We start from the raw sequence: 19,032 nt of genomic DNA on the forward strand, positions 1-19,032 counted from the left end.
TTGGTTAGAGGCCTTTTCTTTTTATGAGCCTGATACATATTTAGGTATCATAAGTACAATCCTCTGCTCCTCTGTTACTCTCTGCAGAACAACTGAATGCTAACTTCTTTCTGGATGAAGATCCAATGAGGGTGTGTTGACATAAGTAAAGCAGTATGGTCAGTAAAGTTAAGAAAATGGTCTGCTCAAATCTGCTGGCTCAGTTATTAATTGGTTGGGTGACCCTGGACACGTCAGTTTATCCTTAGGAAATTTGGAGTGGAAAATCCAAAGTTCCTTTTAGGTCCAAAATGCTAAGTACTTTGGGTTTTAAAACAGATATGCTCATTACATAACCAAAAAGCATAGTGGGCATAGTTTTATTCCTACTGATGAAGAAAACGGTGTTCTAAAGCACATTAAATTTTCCACTTGCTTCTCTAGACAGGTTGAAATATTGAACAAAGTGGACTTTTGTAGCAACAACGGTAGAATGATGCTTATGACATTGAGAATTCAAACATACACACTGCCATTGCCTTCAGAAAACTTACCATCTAATTTGAGAAACAAGCGTTCAATGAATTAATTATATTGTAGTATGGCAAGTAAAAGGTGTATACCAAGTGCTCTGGAAACATAGGGTAGATAGAACTAATTCTGCCTTGGGAAGTACTAATGCCTCAGGAGTTGACATTAGAGCTGTTTCTAGAAAGATGAGTAGCAATTCATCTGTTAGAGAAGAGGGAGAACAGACCATACAGGTAAAAGGCATAGACATGTGACAAAATAAACACGTGCTCAGGCCAAATGTAGAAGTACAGCATTACTAGATTCTATACCAAATATAATCTTCGTACTTTTCCTATAGCAGACCCACTCTCCCACTCCAGAGGAAGGATTGGGGAACACATCAGACCAGCCCGAACATGAAAAGGGATAAACTGTCATAGTGGTCTACCCTGGATAAAGGCCTCAAGTATCCTGGCCAATAGATAATAGGAGGCATTCTTAATCGTTAAGGTTATCTGGGAGTCTTTCCAAAGGCATGGGTGGTACTTTGACTTTGCAGGGTGTTTTCTTTCTCTTTTAGAGTTCCTGAACCTTCCCTCCCATTCTCTAACCACCAACTCTAGTCTTGAGTCTTCGTATATACACCAGCTGTTTTTCATCTATATCAGATTTTTACTGATATATAACGTTTAAGGAAGTTTTGAAGCACTGGGTAAGGACTGGGGGCAGTTGTGATTTTTTCCTAGTAATTTGTGGAAAAACCTGAAACATTTGCAATATATTTGTTGGCATCCTTTACAGCCTCAATGTCACTCTGTTAGAGATGCAGGACTTACTGGTGTGAGGCTCTCTGTTAATCATTATCTGTATCATCTTAATCTTTAATCTTTGCCACACAAATCTATAAGATAACTAATATCTTCTTCTTACAAATGAGAAATTGAGACTTAGAGATATTAACTTGCCCAGGATCACACATAGAGCCAAGATTATAACCTAATTTAATATCAAAGACCATTTTCTTTTTATTTTGAATGTTAAAACATGTTATGTATCTTGGTTCGCTCATAAAATATCTTATTTAGTGTATTAAACTTAAAATGTAGTTTATTCTATCAATTATGTTTTTGTTCATCAAATTTATTTTTAATTGGCTTTGTTGTTTAAGAACCTACCACCGTATGCAAGGATGACGTAGAAAAGCACAGACTACCCAGTCAAGCAGATGATGGGTTTACCTGGCCTCAGCTGCTTTTTTATTTTATAAGCTTGGAGAAATTGCTTTTAAGTTCTCTAAATGCCAAATTTCTATTTGTAAAAGGCGATAGTAATGCTTATCTCAAGTGTTAGTGTGAGGGTATTATGTGCCTGACATGTGCCTGACATATAGTAGACACTAAGTCAGTTGTTTACACTAAGTAAATGTTCTTTATTTTTCTAGTTCCTACTACTACAGCCTGAAATTTAAAGGAACTTGAGCATTTCATTTTTACCAAAATTTGTTGAAAAGCAAAGTTTGAAAACATAAGGAAGGATAAATATTATAGTAAAAGAAAAAAAGTATTATGCTACCTAGGCTTGCATATGTAATATATATGCCTGGCACATATAAGTGAGGGGTAAATTGTAACTGCTATTGTTGTTTAGAAAGCATTCATTTTCAAAAAGGGAATCTACAAAAGGAGGGAAAAGTTGGTGAATCAAATTCTGCTTCCTAGAATTCATACTAATTACTTTTGTTTTCTGAACTATCAGGAGTCTATGCTTTTTTTTTTTTTTTTTAATCATTGGTTGAACATCTTTATGGCCCTCTGAAGCGTTTCAAATTCCTAAAGTTCTGTTCTTGTTCAATAGCATTTGAAAACGTCTTTTGAACATCAATCTTGACTCTGCATCAAAATGACGTCTTACTCATTTTGAATATAACTGGTTTGCAGTCCCGTACATAGGCTGATGACATAATCTTGCTTAATCAAATGTCATGCTGTCCTTTGTCCTCTGTTTTTAGGTGTGTATATATTTTCCCACAAAAGCTATTACAGTCTATCAGATAATGTCTTTGATTTTTATCTAAACTCTCAAAGTGTATTTTACCACCCCAGCCATCAAGAAAAAAAATTTTTTCTATCTCGTCCCCCTATAAGGAACTTGATTGTTTCTAAGGTGAATCAAAGCAGCTTAGACTCCACCTTTTCTTGCTTTGCTGCAGACAGGTAGAGTTCTGTAGTCTTTAGATTGGTGATTGACTGTAGTTTAGAAAATGATGCCTTCCTTTCTCCCAAAATTTTGATGGGATTTTATTTTGTTGGTAATGGCTTTCTTTTAAATTAAAGTGAATTTTGAGTCATTTTTAGTATTAAATTTGAAATTTTCAGGCTAGCCCTTGAGATGATTAGAGATATCTGAAGTGTTGCCAAACCACAGAGACCACTAAACCATGTCCAGTGACCTAGCATTTTCATGTAGTACATACTAAATAGAATTAGTGAGAATATTAAATAGAAAAATCAGAATATGAAATCCTGAGGGTGGCTAAACAGGATTCTTTTAAATAGGAAAGGAGAGGACAAATACAACTTTCTGGGGCTGGTAGAAATGAATAACTTGGAAAACTACCACTTAAAAGATTATTGGCTATCTAAACTAGTGAGAAAAAGGTCAAGGGTTAGAACTGTAGAGAAACTGTTACCTCCAGTTTATATACGAAAATAACAAGATGAGCAGCAAGTAGAATACTCTCACAGCGAGCGTCCTATGGAAGTCACCAGGAAGCTGAGATAACAGAGTATTCATAGACAATTATTCAAGGCCTTTAAGACTAGCAAGAATCCTAGTGATTCTGGAATAAACAGTATTTTACACTCAGCGCCAGCTTCAGCTGAACTTCATGAGCGAACCCTCCAGTTCGTGAACATGAGTTGGAATAGGTGTTTGCTTAGCTCCTTTGGCAGACAAGCGTAGAGGGCACACAACAACTGTAGGTACTTAAGAGTTTCTTATTTCTGGCTGTTAGATAAGCTGTCTCTATTTGAAGGTTACCGTGATATAAAATTTCCAAAGTGGCCAATTGTTTCTCTGACCTTATAGGTCAGACAAGCAGAAAAAATCTTAGTATATAAAAGGAATGGTGCTATAATCCATTCCAAACTTACATTCAGTTTGGTCATTGAATGAAAGATTTTCTTCGTACATCAATAAGAAGAAATAGCCACTGTTTATGCTGACAGTAACTACTGTTGAGAATAGTGTCAGGATTGTATCAGTGTAGATAATAGGCTTTTAATCCATAGTTCTAAGATGTTCATTTTTGTGACGAGCCAGTAATGTCTTTGATCTGATTTCAAGTCACAACACAGAAGGACAAGTAACCAGTAAGTGAGTCCTATGTATCCAATTATTTGTACTGATGTGGTTGTACAACCACAGTGATATTTGTTATTTTCTGACTATTTCTTTTTAAAGAAGAAAGAACATGGCTGAATTTCAGAGCTGACTTTTAAGGTTTATTGAACTCTTCAGCTGCTGGTATTTCAGATCTTTGATGTAGGATAAGACCCAGAGAGAGGGAGAGAGTGAGAGAAGAGTGTCTGTGTGTGTGTGTGTGTAACTTGCATGTATAACTTCCATGTTTTTTAAAGGATATATGGTTGAATTCTGTAAATGCTTATAGAGTTGAGGCCCACTGTCTGGGTGTTCAGCATCAATAGAACCATGAAGTTTTTTTGTTTTGTTTCATTTTGGTTTTTTTGGTGACGAAGATCAGCCCTGAGCTAACATCCGTGCCCATCTTCCTCTACTTTATACATGGGACGCCTGCCACAGCATGGCTTGATAAGCAGTGCATAGGTCCTCGCCCAGGATCAGAACCCGCAAACCCTGGGCCGCCACATCAGAGTGCTCGAACCTAACCACAACGCCTCTGGGCCAGCCCGTTTTGTTTTTTATCTAATACAATTAAGGATTGTTTTTTCAAGTATAGGAGAGAAGGAATAAATTAAGAAATTCCAAAATTTTATCACTGGGGTGTTTGGGGCTCTGAATTTCATTCTAAGTTAGGGAAGGCATTTACATCCTAAGTAAGTTGCTGACATGAAATTTGCGATTGCTGATACTCCCTTTGTTTAACCAGTAATGATTTTACTTTGAAAAGTGATTTATTGTACTTGTATAATATCTAATTTCAAGGACTGTAATGTATCCTATAGAGATAAGTTCATAATTAGACTTTTAAGCATTTTAAAAACACTGCTGGTCCCAGGATAGTTTCTAATTTCTCCCCTGTATTTATATTCATTGAATAGATTTTAAAGAAATTTTAGTGTTGGCCATTCAAAGTTTTTGTCTTTTTATTATCTACAATTATTTTGATACATAACCCAATATATCTATAATATGCCAACATTTTATTAGTTTTCAGAAATAATTTCTAGAAATTATGTTTCTGGAAAATTTGCTAGAACCTGCTTATCTCTTTGTTTTAGCCTGCATTTCTGCTCTTCCTCAATGTGCTAGAACAGGAGTCAGCAAACTTTTTGTGTAAAGAGTTATGTAGTAAATATGTTCAACGTTGTGGGCCAGATGGTCTCTGTCACAACTACTTAACTCTGCTATTGGAACGTGAAAGCAGCCAGAGATGATATATAAAATGAATAGGCATGGCTGTGTTCCAATAAAACTTTATTTGTAAAATCAGGTGGTGGGCCAGAATTGGCCCACAGCCATAATTTGCCAATAGCAGCATTAGACTTAAAGAACACAAGTGTATGCCTAAAGTAGATATAGTCTTTCTGTCTTCATAAATGTAGTTACTGTGAAAAGCAGACCCAAAGAGAAACAAAATTAAATAAAATTAAATATTTTTTAGGCCTATTCTCTGGTTTTTTAGGGTTTTTTAAGATCCATTACCTGATATTCATTAGTTCCTTCATCATTTCCTTAAGGCTCTGGGCACTGGGCCAGAGTTTATTGTATTGACGGAAACTTGCCAGGACCGTTATTTGCCTTATTCTAAAACGTACCTGACTAGGATAGTGGAAGAGCCTCGATGTATAAAGTGGGTGCTATGGCATCATAATTTTTCTAGGATTTAAATGTCGTGTTAGGTGATAATATGCAGGATACTTTATGACATTAAAAGTAAGCCCGTAAGTAGATATATTAGTAAATGTTTATTTGAAACAATTGAGTTTAAAGTATTTAAATAATTTGACTTGGATATAAACAGCCCTACTGTAATTTTTTACTTAAACTTATATATATATGTCCCCAATCATCTTTTATCCTGGTCCAACTTTCTCTTAGAACTCAAAGCAAAAAGTAGTTTCTAGCAGCTTGAGAATCAGTTCTAACCCAAGTATGATTGTGAAACAGGTTCTGTTGAAACGTGACGTCTCTCTCTAAACATAAAAGCTTCATACAAAACTTAAGAGAATCTTCTAACCCATGACTAGAGAATTTACTTTTTCAATGTTAATCTCTATAAATTTAAGTGAATATTTAGGGTCCTTATTTAGTTCCCTTTTTAGCTTTATGACAGCTAGTATTAGTAAGAAATAATTAATAATAAGTAATAAAAGTCTGCTCAAGTTTTCTGATTTGTGCTTGATAATTCTTTAAACTATAAAACTTGACATTATTTGAAATCAAGTTACCAGTATCTTTTCCAACATCACCAAAGATATTTATAAATTTCAAAAGCCAGTAATTTGAATGAGAATTAGAAACTCTGCTACTAGAGTGGGCTCCATTTAGTAGATTTGCAGTGAGAGAAATATGAATTCATTCAAATCTGTAAATATATATTAAGTACTTATTGTGAATGAAGAATTCTTTTAGACTTTAAGGATTTAAGTATGAATAAAGCATGGACCCTGTACCCTGTCTTCAAGATGCTTATAGTCAAAAGATAACTTTGGAAAGAAGTAACTTCTAAATTTTTGTCTGTTAATTGTTGCCTTCTGGGCACATAGTGGAGTATCCAGGAAACGCGTCTTGAATTAATTTAAAAGGATAATAAATACTGTGAACCCATTATTTTATGTTAGCTATAATAGGGAACATCAGCTGTCAATGACTTCCTGCTCCAAGCTGTACTTTTCAACTTCCTTGTACTCGGGCTGGGGCTGTTCAAATCATCAAAAATGTATTAACTTGCTTTCTTGGTATAAGACACTGAATTATTTGTCCTATTTTTCCCCTCAATTATGCAGTTAACTTTTAATTGTACACAGTAGGAGCAAATTTGCTAAAAAGGTAAGTTACAGGTAATCCAGCTATTATTCTACAGTGTGCCAGGGTTGACCTAGTTAACAATATAGGGTCATGATCCTCACGTGGCAGAGGAATATGGAAAACCAGAATATGGGAAACCTTTCCCTAACGGAAAAAAAAGTTTTGATTTCATTGACATCAAAGTGAAACAGTGGTTATCTTCCCATACTAAAATTATCTTCAAGAATTTGACCATTTGTACCATCTGTTGCTAGCATTGTTGTCCAAGCCACCTTTATCTTTTTCCTGAATTTATGGCAACATCTTCCCAACTGGTCTCCCAGTTTTCCTTCAGTCATTTTTTTTTTTTTTTAACACAGGAAGATCCTTTTAAAATCTAAGTCAGATGATATCATTCTTCTGCTCACAATCCTCCAATAGCATCTCTTATCACTGTAAAACCAAAGTCCTTAAAATGGCTTTCAAGACCCTTCTCATCTATCCCCTGCTACCTCCCAGACTTCATCTTCCGCTGATTTACCCCTGTAGCCACACTGCCCTCTTTACTGCTCCTTAAAGATATCAAGCACTCTCCTGCCTCAAGGTCTTTGCATTTCCTTTTCTCTCTGCCAGAGCACACCTCCCCTAGTATCCACATAGCTAGTTTTCTCACATACTTTTCTCTTTGATCACATATCAGTTTATCACTGGGTATCTTTCGTGATCATCCTATATAAAACGGCGACATGCCCCCATCATCCCCTCTTTGCTTCCCTGCTGTATTTTTCTCTATAACACTTATTACCATCTGATATACTATAATTTGTTTATTCTTTTTGTGTGTGTGAGGAAGATCAGCCCTGAGCTAACATCCATGCGAATCCTCCTCTTTTTTTTTTTTTTTTCTGAGGAAGACTGGCCCTGGGCTAACATCCGTTCCCATCTTCCTCCTCTTTATATGGGACGCCGCCACAGTATGGCCTGGCAAGTGGTGCATCCGTGCACGCCCGGGATCTGAACCCGGGCCTCCAGCAGCAGAGCGCGAGCACTTAACTGCTACGCCACGGCGCCGGCCCCCTAATTTGTTTATTCTTTTTCCGTCTTACCCAGGAGAAACTTGATAAGGCAGGGAGTTTATGTTGTTTATTGCTTTATCTGCAGCACCTAGGTGCATAATAGATGCTCAGTGAATATTTGTTGAATAAATGAACACACACAAATGATTAGCAATACAGCCATAGCTCTTTCTTCCTAGACCATGCTCGGTTTACTCAGAGAAGGTATAAAAAACATACTGGATAATCTGAAATTAACATGTCCTTCAAGAAGAACTACAGGTATATTTTAACCATCTATATTATTTAACATGCTTAAACTTTGTGAAAATGTTTTCAGTGGCAAAGATCACAGAAATTCTTCCTATTTACATAGATATAGTCTTTCCCTCGGTTAGATACATTAGAGCTAGGAAGACCTGCGTTTGGTTTTCCATGTGAGGTCTTAGCATTTGATAATTGTGTCCTTATATTCACGTGATATTTATTCCAATTTTAACATTAGTAACACAGTTTGAACCTTTATTATATATCAGTTATTTCAGTCTGAAATAACCAATCTTAGGGCAAACAAGTATCCTCAAAATCACACACCTGTAAAGGTACTGTGGTATTGCTACCTGGTTTTCACCCTTTACTCTCCTATTTTACCCTGTAAACTTTCCAACTTATGTATTCATTACAGTCACTTTTGTTTATAATCCACATAACAGTCTTTTACTGATCCACTAAATTCTCCAGAGAAAAGGCACAAAGAAGCAAATCACGGGCCCAAATTCTTTGTTACAGAATAGTGCAGGAGCCACAGCCTCCTTACTTAGGATGGGCTCCCTGTTGACTCCTTAACTCTTTTTTGCTTGCTAAAATTATAACGAAGCCATCTCTGTAGAGGGTTACACGTTTATTTGAAGGACATGGCCAAAAATCTTTTATTTTCCAGATGATGTGATATTAAACATAAAATGTCTGACCTGTAGATCAAATTGCACATTATTGAGAAACCAAAATTGTTATTGAGCTAATTGAGCAATGACTAAGAGATGTTACCTATTGGTAAGATGTCAGTCCTTTTCATTTTTTTTTTTTTACCATTTTTTTAGACACTACATAGCTTTTTAAAAAGATGTTAGTTTTAAATAAAAATAATTATCAGGCAGTGGAAATATATAACCCTTATAAATATACTTCATTTGCTAGCATTAATGTTATTAGAATTTAAAGCATTTGGTCTCTTAGCTTAGAACTAAGTAGTTGTAATTATGTTTTTGGATTCCCTTTTAGATCAACTTTTCATTTCATGTGAGGCTTTAAGCTTTTAATTATGCCACTTGTAGATATGATTATAAAAATACAATTTAAGGCTGATGTGGACAGTAGGTATCATCTATGCCAGTGAGTCACAGTCCTGGGTCTTCAAAAATAGTAATATGACAAGATGTAAAATATTTCATAAAATCTAACAAGTTGTATAGTTTACTGAAATAAAATTATCCATGCTATCTAAAACATCAAATTTCTTTCACTAGAATTATTTCAGCTTAGCATGGCAATGCTTCATTTCTGTTTGAACCAGAAGTTCTGAATGGAAGTTACATGGCTTTGTTTTTTAAACGGGGAAAAATATTCATTATAACTCAATAAAAAAAGAGTTTGGGAGACAAATATCTTTCAAAATAGGAATTCAATGTTTTGGGGTGGAGTACGTAATAAAAGGTTTTATTAGTGGTGAAATGGCTAGGAAATCTTTGGCCTAGTTTAATGCCTGCGTTTTGCAGAAATGGAAACTTACACTCAGGGAAATTCAGGGACCTAGCCTAAGCTCTCATGCCTCCTAAGAGGCAGAGCTAAAACCTGGATCCCTATCTCCTGACTCCCAGTCCATTGCTTTTTCATCATATAGTATGACTCCACGGTGTCCGGAACCCGAGCAGCCTATTTCACATTACAGAGTACTAATAAGTGGTAGGGAGAATACTTCTGCCCTACGCTATATACTTGTGATACAGATACATAGAACAAGTAGCTTAACAGACTTCTTCTTTCAAAGTTTTGTGTTTCCCAATCTATCTGGTAAAGGATACTTGTTGGGGTGGCATATTGCCTGTACCAGTGAAGCATACCAGTGAAACATCAGTCAAACTTTAGTTTTGTTTGGCTTTGTTTTATGTTGAACTGACACCATCTCCCATCTTCTCTCCTGTTTATTATACCGTTCCCAGATGTGTTTTCAAAATGAAGTATTATTTGGCTTTTGTTGAGAGTGGCCACCAGAATTTAGTAGTAAGAAACTATTCTTTTTAGGATAGGTCTTTTCCATAAGTTCAGGATCTACATTTCTTCCAGTGACTATAGCTAAAATTAACTCTGCTTTGTTACTTGATCACTAAAAATATGAGGCAGGATGATTTAGTAGACTCTCAATATTTAATTAAGTAGAGAAATGAAGTATTGAAAAATTACTACAACTAGTAAGAATTTCTACTGAAACAAAACATAGATTGGGGGCCAGAAATAACTTAATGTATAAGTTATTTAGAGCTTTGCATTACCGATTCTTGAAATGGCTCTGGGCTAAAATACAGATGTTACTTCTGGTCTCTTTAAAAATAAATTTAAAATAGAATAGCATATCTTGGTGCTGTTCCATTTCTCATAAACTGAAAGGATCTGGCGCTTTCCCACTCAGAAGAAAAAAATTGCACAGGTCAGAAGAAGAAACAATAAAACCAGTGGCACTTTCCTGAAGGGAGAGCTAACTCAACCCAAGACCAAATTGTTTACCTTCTACAGATGATTTAAAATAATAGCTTTGTTTGCTTACAGTTTTGTCTTGTTGTTAGGTTGCCTAGTAAGTCAATAGTGGAAAGCCTTGTCTCAGTCTTGAAAGCTCTTCAAAAGTGCTGGTTTATTGAGGAATTTAAAAACCTGGATGTCCTAATTTTTTTTTTTTTTTTTTTTACATACACACACACCATTAGGCAGTCCTGTGATTATAGAGCCATCTGCAGGAAAATTATCAAGTTGCAACATAGTTAATGATTCTTTTACCATGTTATTTCAAGTGGTAAATGAGAAGTGACAAACTGCAATTCATGTGGGGAAAGAAATGGACAGCCAAGAGATGCAGGAATTACTATGGAGGAGAACCATCCCCATCCCCAACCCCCCCACCCCCGCTGTAAGTTTTCAAGGAAAACTGCTTTGTCATAGTGAGTTTATGATCAAAAGAAACATGCAATTTGCTTCAGGTTTTACATATTCTCAGTAATTATAGATCTGTATCGTTTGAAGGGGTGTCTAATGATTGCCTTTTAGCAGCTTTGTATGATTTGTGTGTTCTGTCTGTGTTGATGTCGGAAGGATACTATTTATTTACCTCAGAAAGAGATTTATTTGCTTTCTCTTGCAGAAGGTATGGCTGTTTTTACACATCCTCATTATAGTCATATGGTTGTCAAAAGGGGAATTAAACAAGTGTTCTTTTGCCCTATAAATGTAATTTATATAGCTGATTGTTTCCACTGGCTGTACAAATAGGTGTTTTCTATTTTGTTAATCATAAAGCATTTCTAAAACTCAAATTAGACTTGAGATTTTTGTGAAGAGACAATAGAAATCTGATGTTCTATGTCTGAGACAGATGATGTGATTTCTGAACATTAGCATGTGTTTTTACTCTGCTCTGAGAAGTGTATGTTTATGTGTATATTGATGCTCCTCATTTCCAACCAATAGCAAAATAAATTGTGTACCAGTACTCAGACCAATCTATATCATACACTATAACTCTCATCATTGGTTTGGCCATGATTTAGCCACTCACAATTAAAGCATAATGGGAACAGTTTTTTCAGAGTATCACCTGACTAAAGATCACAAAATCAGGTCTTTGATTTTTAATATTTTCATACAATGGAAAGACAGTATTTGGAAGCCTTTTACTGATTGATGGGTATCAGCAAAATGAGAGTGATATTGTTGAATTAGAAGATGCACTATATGATTTTAGATCAACAGCATTATTATCTTTAAATAATAGGCATTGAATGTTAGTGGATTAGTTTGAGAGAGATATATTATTTCACTAGAGTTTTATATTCTTGTTTTCTTTTTTGCAAAAGTAAATTTTCTAAATTGTGAGGTTAATAGAAAAAGACCAGAAGACCAACTTCCTGAAGACTTAGGAATGACTTTGTTTACAAAGTAGCATACACTAGAAAAATCTGCAATATAATCTTCAGATATGAAACCTGAAATTTTGGTATCTGATTTAGTTAGCCAGGCTAACTAAAATACTGCACATTTAGGAGACAGCATTCACTCACAAGTAGTCTCTTTACAAGCTAAATAAGGAATAGGAGGCATTGGGGAATGGTCTTGTGCTTTGAATCCGCCCACTTGTAGATTCTCGCACTTCTTATCCTCTTAAACCTATCCTCACCCCCACCTCCTGTGCAGCCAATATTAGTTATTTACTGAGTTTCATGCTTTAGGAAAATATAGAGTTCATTTGTGGAATTATTCACATGTGAACTTCGTTAGGCTTCGTTTATCACTCTGCAAGTCTTGTTTTCCAGGAATTGATTCACTTAGAAATAATGTTGAAACTTTTCATGAGGAATCCTATGAGCGGGTTTTAGATTTACTTTTCCAGCCAGATCTTCTGGCCTTTCGGGACAATGGAATGTTGCCTGCTTGTTTTAGAAAAATATACAGTAATATTAACCACTAACTGGCCTTTATTAATTAATTCAAGATGTGTAATTCAGTTAAATTAAAATTTTCTTTTGAATACTTTTTAGAATTTTAGGTCACTTGAAACAATCTTGCTTAAGGATAGTTTAAAAAACAGATATGCGAGTTATAGTGATCCAAATATCAGGGATAAAGAAGAGCAATAAAACAGGTTAAAATACTGCATGGGTAATCCCAAGAAATTTTGCATTGCTCACCAAGGAAGAACTATTTCCTAGTCAACAGAAAAATAAGAAGGAAGAAGGAAATTTTTGCACGGGGGCCTGGAATTTAAACCAAAGTTGCCAGAAAGTCCCTACCTAGGAGACTTTTTGAAAACATCTTTTCCTAAATCTTCAGTAAAGAATTCAATTGCTTAGGCAAAGCATATTATAGCTTTTTCTGATATAGTTTAGGTCTGTGCTTGATGACTGTTGGAATGGCAATAAACATCACATCCTGAACCACTGAAGTGGGGGAAGCATATTGAAAATCAGTGAAATGCAATAATCCTTAAACCAGGAATCATCAGTTTGCTAATAAAAGATGTATGGCTCCAAATCATATTTTTTTCAGAGTTCTGTGACATTTTCATTAATGCGTACAGTGATGCCCATTTTGCTATAAAACTTGGTGAATTTTTTGATTGTTGGACTAGATAGCATGAATATTGAGTCAGATCACACAATCTTAGAATAACACATAAGTAATTACGTAGAATTGTGGGTGGATACAATTCAGGATAAAAAGTGCACGACGGTTCAGAGCTCCTGTGCAGAGTGCATGTCTGTCTGAAATCAGGTTTAAAAAGTGGCCCTGTCTCCAGCTGACTCGTTTTGTCAGACTGAGTCACAGGATTAACCCTTGACATGTTCCTTTAAAAAAGAAGGCAAAGATTAAACAACTGCATTGACTGAGCAGCACTTGATCCATCTATATGCATTTTTTTCCCTGTAATATGATTCTCCTTAAGAAGAAAATTGTGCTGCAGCTGTTACATAGATTAGATTTTTTCAAAAAATATTTTTGAGGAAGAGAAAAAAGACTTTATCATAGATGATAATTTGTAATTGTGATAAAGAAAATGACTACATCAACTAGTTTTAGTTTCTTTTGGGTAAGGCAGACTTCAAAAATATGATATTTTGGAGTAAAAGACCTTACCATAGCATACAAGTAGAATATGGGAACGTTTTATTTAAATTACCACCAGTCGTCTTGATTTACTGTTGTTGAGGAATGAGTTATATATATATATATGTATATATATGTATGTAGATCTCGCTCTAAGTTTCCATATCTACTTTCAATTTAGGCAATAGTATGTACTGAGTGAAGGTGTTATATATTGGGGGAGTGTTAAATACACATACGGATTTTGTATCTGTTTTTGAGAGTAGGAATGAAAAGTAGAAGCAAAGCTTTTAATTAATTACTCAACTGTGTTTGGAAACTATTATGTTTCACGTTCAGTTTTCAGGTTTAACAGCAAATCATATCCAGTTGCTTAAACTGCTTTAGAACAGTAAAAGATTATACTGTCTGGCTTTACTCTGAACTTCTTTTTTACTTGAACATTTGCTTATTCTTTTTAGAATATCATATAGTTGCCTCTAAAATAAAGAACTGATGATGAAATACTAAAACTTTCATTGTGCTTTAATAGTGGAGATTGTGTAGTTGGATTAATGTTATGCTGTTTGTTTTATCAGACAAGACCCAGAGAAATGAGCCTAACTACTGTAGGTGGATTTTTTTTTTTAACCAATATATAAAAGTTTTCTCAGGTTGGAGCAATGATTGTAGGAAGAACATGTTCAAGTATTGTCAGTGCTTTGTGGCTCCCTTTGCCCCCATTCCTCTTCAATTTCTATTCAAAAGTAAGTTTTTTTGTTTTTAATCATTAAGAGAAAAAGGAATTTTTATTTTAAATCGTTGGTTTTCTTTTTTTTTTTTTTAAGAGTAGCTGTTCTGTCAGAGAAAGACTATGTCTATTAACGACTAAAATTTACTTGAATGGTTTTAAGGCATGGCATTGTTAATTGTAAATCAAAGCTTTTTACACAGTTCTCGAAGGATTGAAATGGGTCTTTGTGGTCTCTCAGGAGGGAGGAAGTTACAGACCACTCTGCAGCCTGGCATTTTAATAGTCTGCTGTACAGTGATGTTCTTTTGCAGCTGCTGCTGAGCCTTTTCTATATCTGGAGAGTGTGGGGAGGTTTTATTGTTATTCCGATAGCATCAGCTTTTAAAACATGGTGAAGTTAGCTAGCCCTGTTGTCTGATTTCGTTTTATTACTATAATTTGATCAACATGTTTCATAAGAATGGGGAATTTTTTTGATCCGTTATAGAGTATTCCTAGAATATTTCTTAGAGGAGTTCTGCTTCGTGAAAGGTGCCTTAAAAAAGTGATGTGCCCCTTTTGCAGCTTGTGAGCTCTGCTTTGATTAACACAGTTCTGGTAGAACCTACAAGGCACAGGGAGAAGAGGTAGTACAAAGAGGTGTTGATGGGAGGGAAATGAAAGAAAAGTTGCTATTTTGTTTTTCTGGGTTAGAATCCACACCAAAAGACAAATTGAAAAATTTTTAAATAACAAAATGTGTTTGTGTGTGAGAAACATGTATTTGCAGAGAATGTCTAAAACCTTTTGACTTGTAAGTATAATAAATTTTTTTAATCTATGACATTTATTCCCACACTGATTATTTTTCCTTTTTGAGAAATTTGAGCATTAACATAAAAATATAAATATTTAAAGTATTCCTTAAGAACAACAATGAACTTAGAGGAAGGAAAGACTTCTAAGAAACCTTTTTTAGTTTATCATCGAGAATGTACATTTTGTCTGTTATACACACCAGCCTTTGATATTTTCACATAAGGGAAAACAAAACCTTGTTTGTTTTTTCTATTTAATTACTGAATTGCTTAATACATATTAGATGTTCTAGAAGAGTGCAGTCCATTATAAACTTTTAATTGGTGTTGTGAATGAGGAATTTAAGGAGCTTTATGACTGAAAATTTATATTATTAAATATTTCCGTTTTAAAAACGTCATTTACTTTCAAGATAATTTTTTGAATTTTTGGACTACACTTTTTCATGAAATGTGTTCTTTTCTAATTTTTTCATGATTTTTATAAGTTAAAAAAAAAAAAATGATGGTTCTAGCTAGTTAAGAGGTACTTACTTGACGGTCCGCGTTCTCCAGGAAGTGATTTTGTACAGGGCTTAACTGTCTGGATCCTTCTTGTTACACATGATTCAGTGTTTCCAATTCCTGATTGCTTGATCATGTGTTTATCAAAGTTGGAAGCAACTTGAGACCACACCAGATGGTAATGTTGCTAGAGGTGTAGCAAGCTAGGTTTCCCTGCTGCAGAAGCTCTATGTAATTAAAACTAAAAACAGATTAGCAGATTGGTCAATTTGTCTTTCTTTGAGAGAGAGAGCTATATAGCATATATATGACAAAATTAATAATTCCTTGGGATATTTATCTCTAGGACACTATTTCTTTTCATTGTTTAGCATTTGTAAGTGACTTGTATTTTTTTTAATACCCCCAAGTTTGTCTTATTGGTATCCTCCACCAATGCAAGGACTTGATAGAAATTGAAAGAGGTTACTTACACCATAAACCCTCCCTCTCTGCTCTGTGAGTTGGTTCAGTCCTATTTTGCATAAGTTCCTTTTGAGTAGATCCATGTGTGGATGCATAGTGCTGAAGACTTAACTCTGTTTGGCTGTGTGGATGTATGTCTTGGAGAGAAGCTGTGTGCATTAGCTGCAAACAGTAACATTTTCAAAATCAACATGTATTGTGCTTATCCTGTCCCTGGAATGGGCAGCAATTCTTTGATGTATTACTACAATGGGAAAACGGTAAGTCTTTTTCTTTGTTCATATAGCTTCTAACTGGCTTGTTTAATGGAAAGCAGCATAGATTAACTGCTTTTTACTAAAATCTTGTGAGGTTTTATCATTTTCTGCGATATATTTAGATTGTGTATTTCTTTGTATGTAGCGTCAGTAAAGTTGTGTCTTTGACACAGTTACTCAAAAGTTATTGGCTTTTATTTTTAAAATAGTATAGAAAATAAACTTGAATTTGTGAGTTATTATTTTTAATGCCTGATGTCTTTACTAGCAGTGAGGTCAAAAGTACATTTATTTTAATGTTTTCTTATATTGTAAACATACAATCTGTATATAAAATACACACACACGCATATATATAGAGAGAGAGGATTGTTTGATGCTTTGTAGATAGAAAGGAAAGATGAAAGTCATCTTGGATATTCATAAAAATAACAAGTATGAAGCTCTGGGAGTGATTAGGGAAGCAGTCAGCTAGTGAGGGCCGTATTTCCTGTTTGGAGTTTCAGGTCCAGAGCCTGACTTTACTGGGATACCATCTGTTTCCAATCAAACTAGAATTTTGACCCTGTACAGATTCATAAAATAAATCACTATTTTTCAAAGAATGCATTTATACATTTTGCAAAGACTGTATTTCTGGTCGATTTATAGCACATGGTTAGATGTTTTAAAATAATACCTTTCTGTGTTGCTAAGTAAGACTTTTCTATTCTTTAAATTAATTACTTGGTGTTAATTATTTAGTATGTTTCTGAAAAATATCTTTAAGGCAGAGGATTTTGTATATTCTAAAAAGAAAGTGAACTTCTCTGGAATATTCGATGGGAGTTTTCTTTTTAAGATAGTTGATAAACGTTATAAAATGTTATACTAATGAATAATAATTTGGGGTTTATGTCGGGAATTCAGTATTTTCCTCTTCAATCATTACAAAGAAAATTTTTCCCTCAGGTGTCTTATTAAATATATACCTGACTTTAGTGATTTTTTTTTTTTTGGTCAAAAGTAGAGGCATTTTTAATATTAGTGTTTGAAGTTATAAATAAAATTTAATCACATTTTCCCAAAATACATATAAAATCAGATATGTTTGTCCCTTCTCTTTTTACCACTTGAAAATGTTTTAAAGTAGCATATGGCTCTAACCAGCGTACATGAGAACTAATGAAAGCACTTTTTAATTCTCTGACTGCTTTAGTAAGGCCTCTTTGGACTCTGTTAGCATTTGGTTAACTTTTGGGTAAGCTTTCTTAATAGATGATAATCAAGCCAAAATATCCTTAAACTCATTAAAAAGTTGTGTTCACACTGCCCATATAAGCAGAGCTTTGGAGAATGGGGGAGAGAGATTTGGATGGGTAATATAAGTGAAATTACTTGATCTTTATATAATTTCCTTGCCAACTGTCTTTCAAATGTGAAAATATTTTTCTTTTATGTCCAATTCTAAGTAAAATAGTGTGTTTGAAGATGGTATATGTGAGTTTAGTAAAATTAATTATGCAGGATCCCTGAGGCAGAGAGACTGTAACTCAAATTGAGTTTAGATTTTATTCTTTTGAGAGCACAGATCACTCTATTACAGCATTTCTCTTTGTTCTACATGGGGGGAGGGAGGGACAGCTTTGATCATATTAAGTATTTCCAGGCTTACTGTAGATGACATAGCTGGTATGGTAGAAAAGTGTAGCCTGAAAATTGATAGCCTGTGCCTGATATAGGTCAAAGGTGACTTTTATGTTCTTGAAAAATGCATTAAGAGATGATATATTGTCCTAGTCCCCTGTATCATAAGGCTCTAGTCTTATATGTATTTTCTTATATGTATTTTATTTTTACCACCTCTAGTTTTTTATTATTATTCTCTTATAACTCTTTAATAACAAAATCATGTAGTATGTAATTACATTATCCAATGACTATGTAAATACCTTATCTTAGTATATATTGGGAGATGTCTACCCATCAATGCTTTATAGTAAAAACTAGCACTTTAATATTTCCAGACTCTAAGTGAAATGTACTTTCTGACTTGAGTTATGGAATTTTTCTATAATTCTCTTAGTGAATAGGTTAAATTGAAGCTTACTCTTTAATCCCATTTTATCAATTTGTTTTAAGATGATAGGGCAGATTAATATTTTGAAATGCTAATAAGTTCACATTGATTTCATTTTTAAGATCCCATTGCGGGTATTATGAGAGAGCAAGAAATTCTGAGTGGTACTGGTCTTAAACAAAATGCTTTCCTTTTTTTCTGCTTTTTATTTTTAAATTTTCAAGTTGATTCCATATACTTGAGGATGTTTATAGTATTTTATAATAAGACTGAACAGACTCTAGGAAAAAACTCAGATTAATCAGAGAAGAGCCTTTTCATATTTTATTATTTAAGATTAATAAATATTCTTTTATTTATTGGCCATATTATATTGTTGGAAATATAACAGGCTTGGGCATCTGTGTGCAGAAAAGAAAAGCCAAAAATGATTAACCCTATTTTTCCCACTGTTTGAAAAGAGAAGGGGTTAATGTTCTGTATCATGTGTAGCTTTTGTATAGCTGTATTCTATATCATACTGTAAAATATTAATATGTGTTTATGATAAATAGGGGACTTAAAACCATTTTGAATATTATCTGTTTTTTGA

General features: G+C 34.3%; 1 protein-coding gene across 19 annotated transcripts in view; it reads left to right on the plus strand.

The window, feature by feature from the left end:
• The window catches only part of TCF12 (transcription factor 12), a 373,333-nt gene that overhangs the window by 296,415 nt on the left and 57,886 nt on the right, over positions 1 to 19,032 (plus strand). The window contains exon 1 of one of the 19 annotated variants that reach the window (XM_014780756.2): positions 16,086 to 16,384. The exons of 15 other annotated variants lie outside the window; for them this stretch is intronic. In XM_014780756.2, the coding sequence (XP_014636242.1) occupies positions 16,214 to 16,384 (171 nt within the window). In that variant the 5' untranslated portion in view covers positions 16,086 to 16,213. Of the gene's footprint in view, positions 1 to 16,085; positions 16,385 to 19,032 lie in introns of those variants that run through there. 3 more of the 19 variants (XM_014780754.2, XM_004421616.3, XM_087427722.1) reach the window with 3 other exon arrangements.

This window comes from Ceratotherium simum, chromosome 3 (genome assembly GCF_057802395.1).
Source record: "Ceratotherium simum simum isolate JZ-2026a chromosome 3, ASM5780239v1, whole genome shotgun sequence".
In the NCBI taxonomy this organism is placed as follows: Eukaryota; Metazoa; Chordata; class Mammalia; order Perissodactyla; family Rhinocerotidae; genus Ceratotherium; species Ceratotherium simum.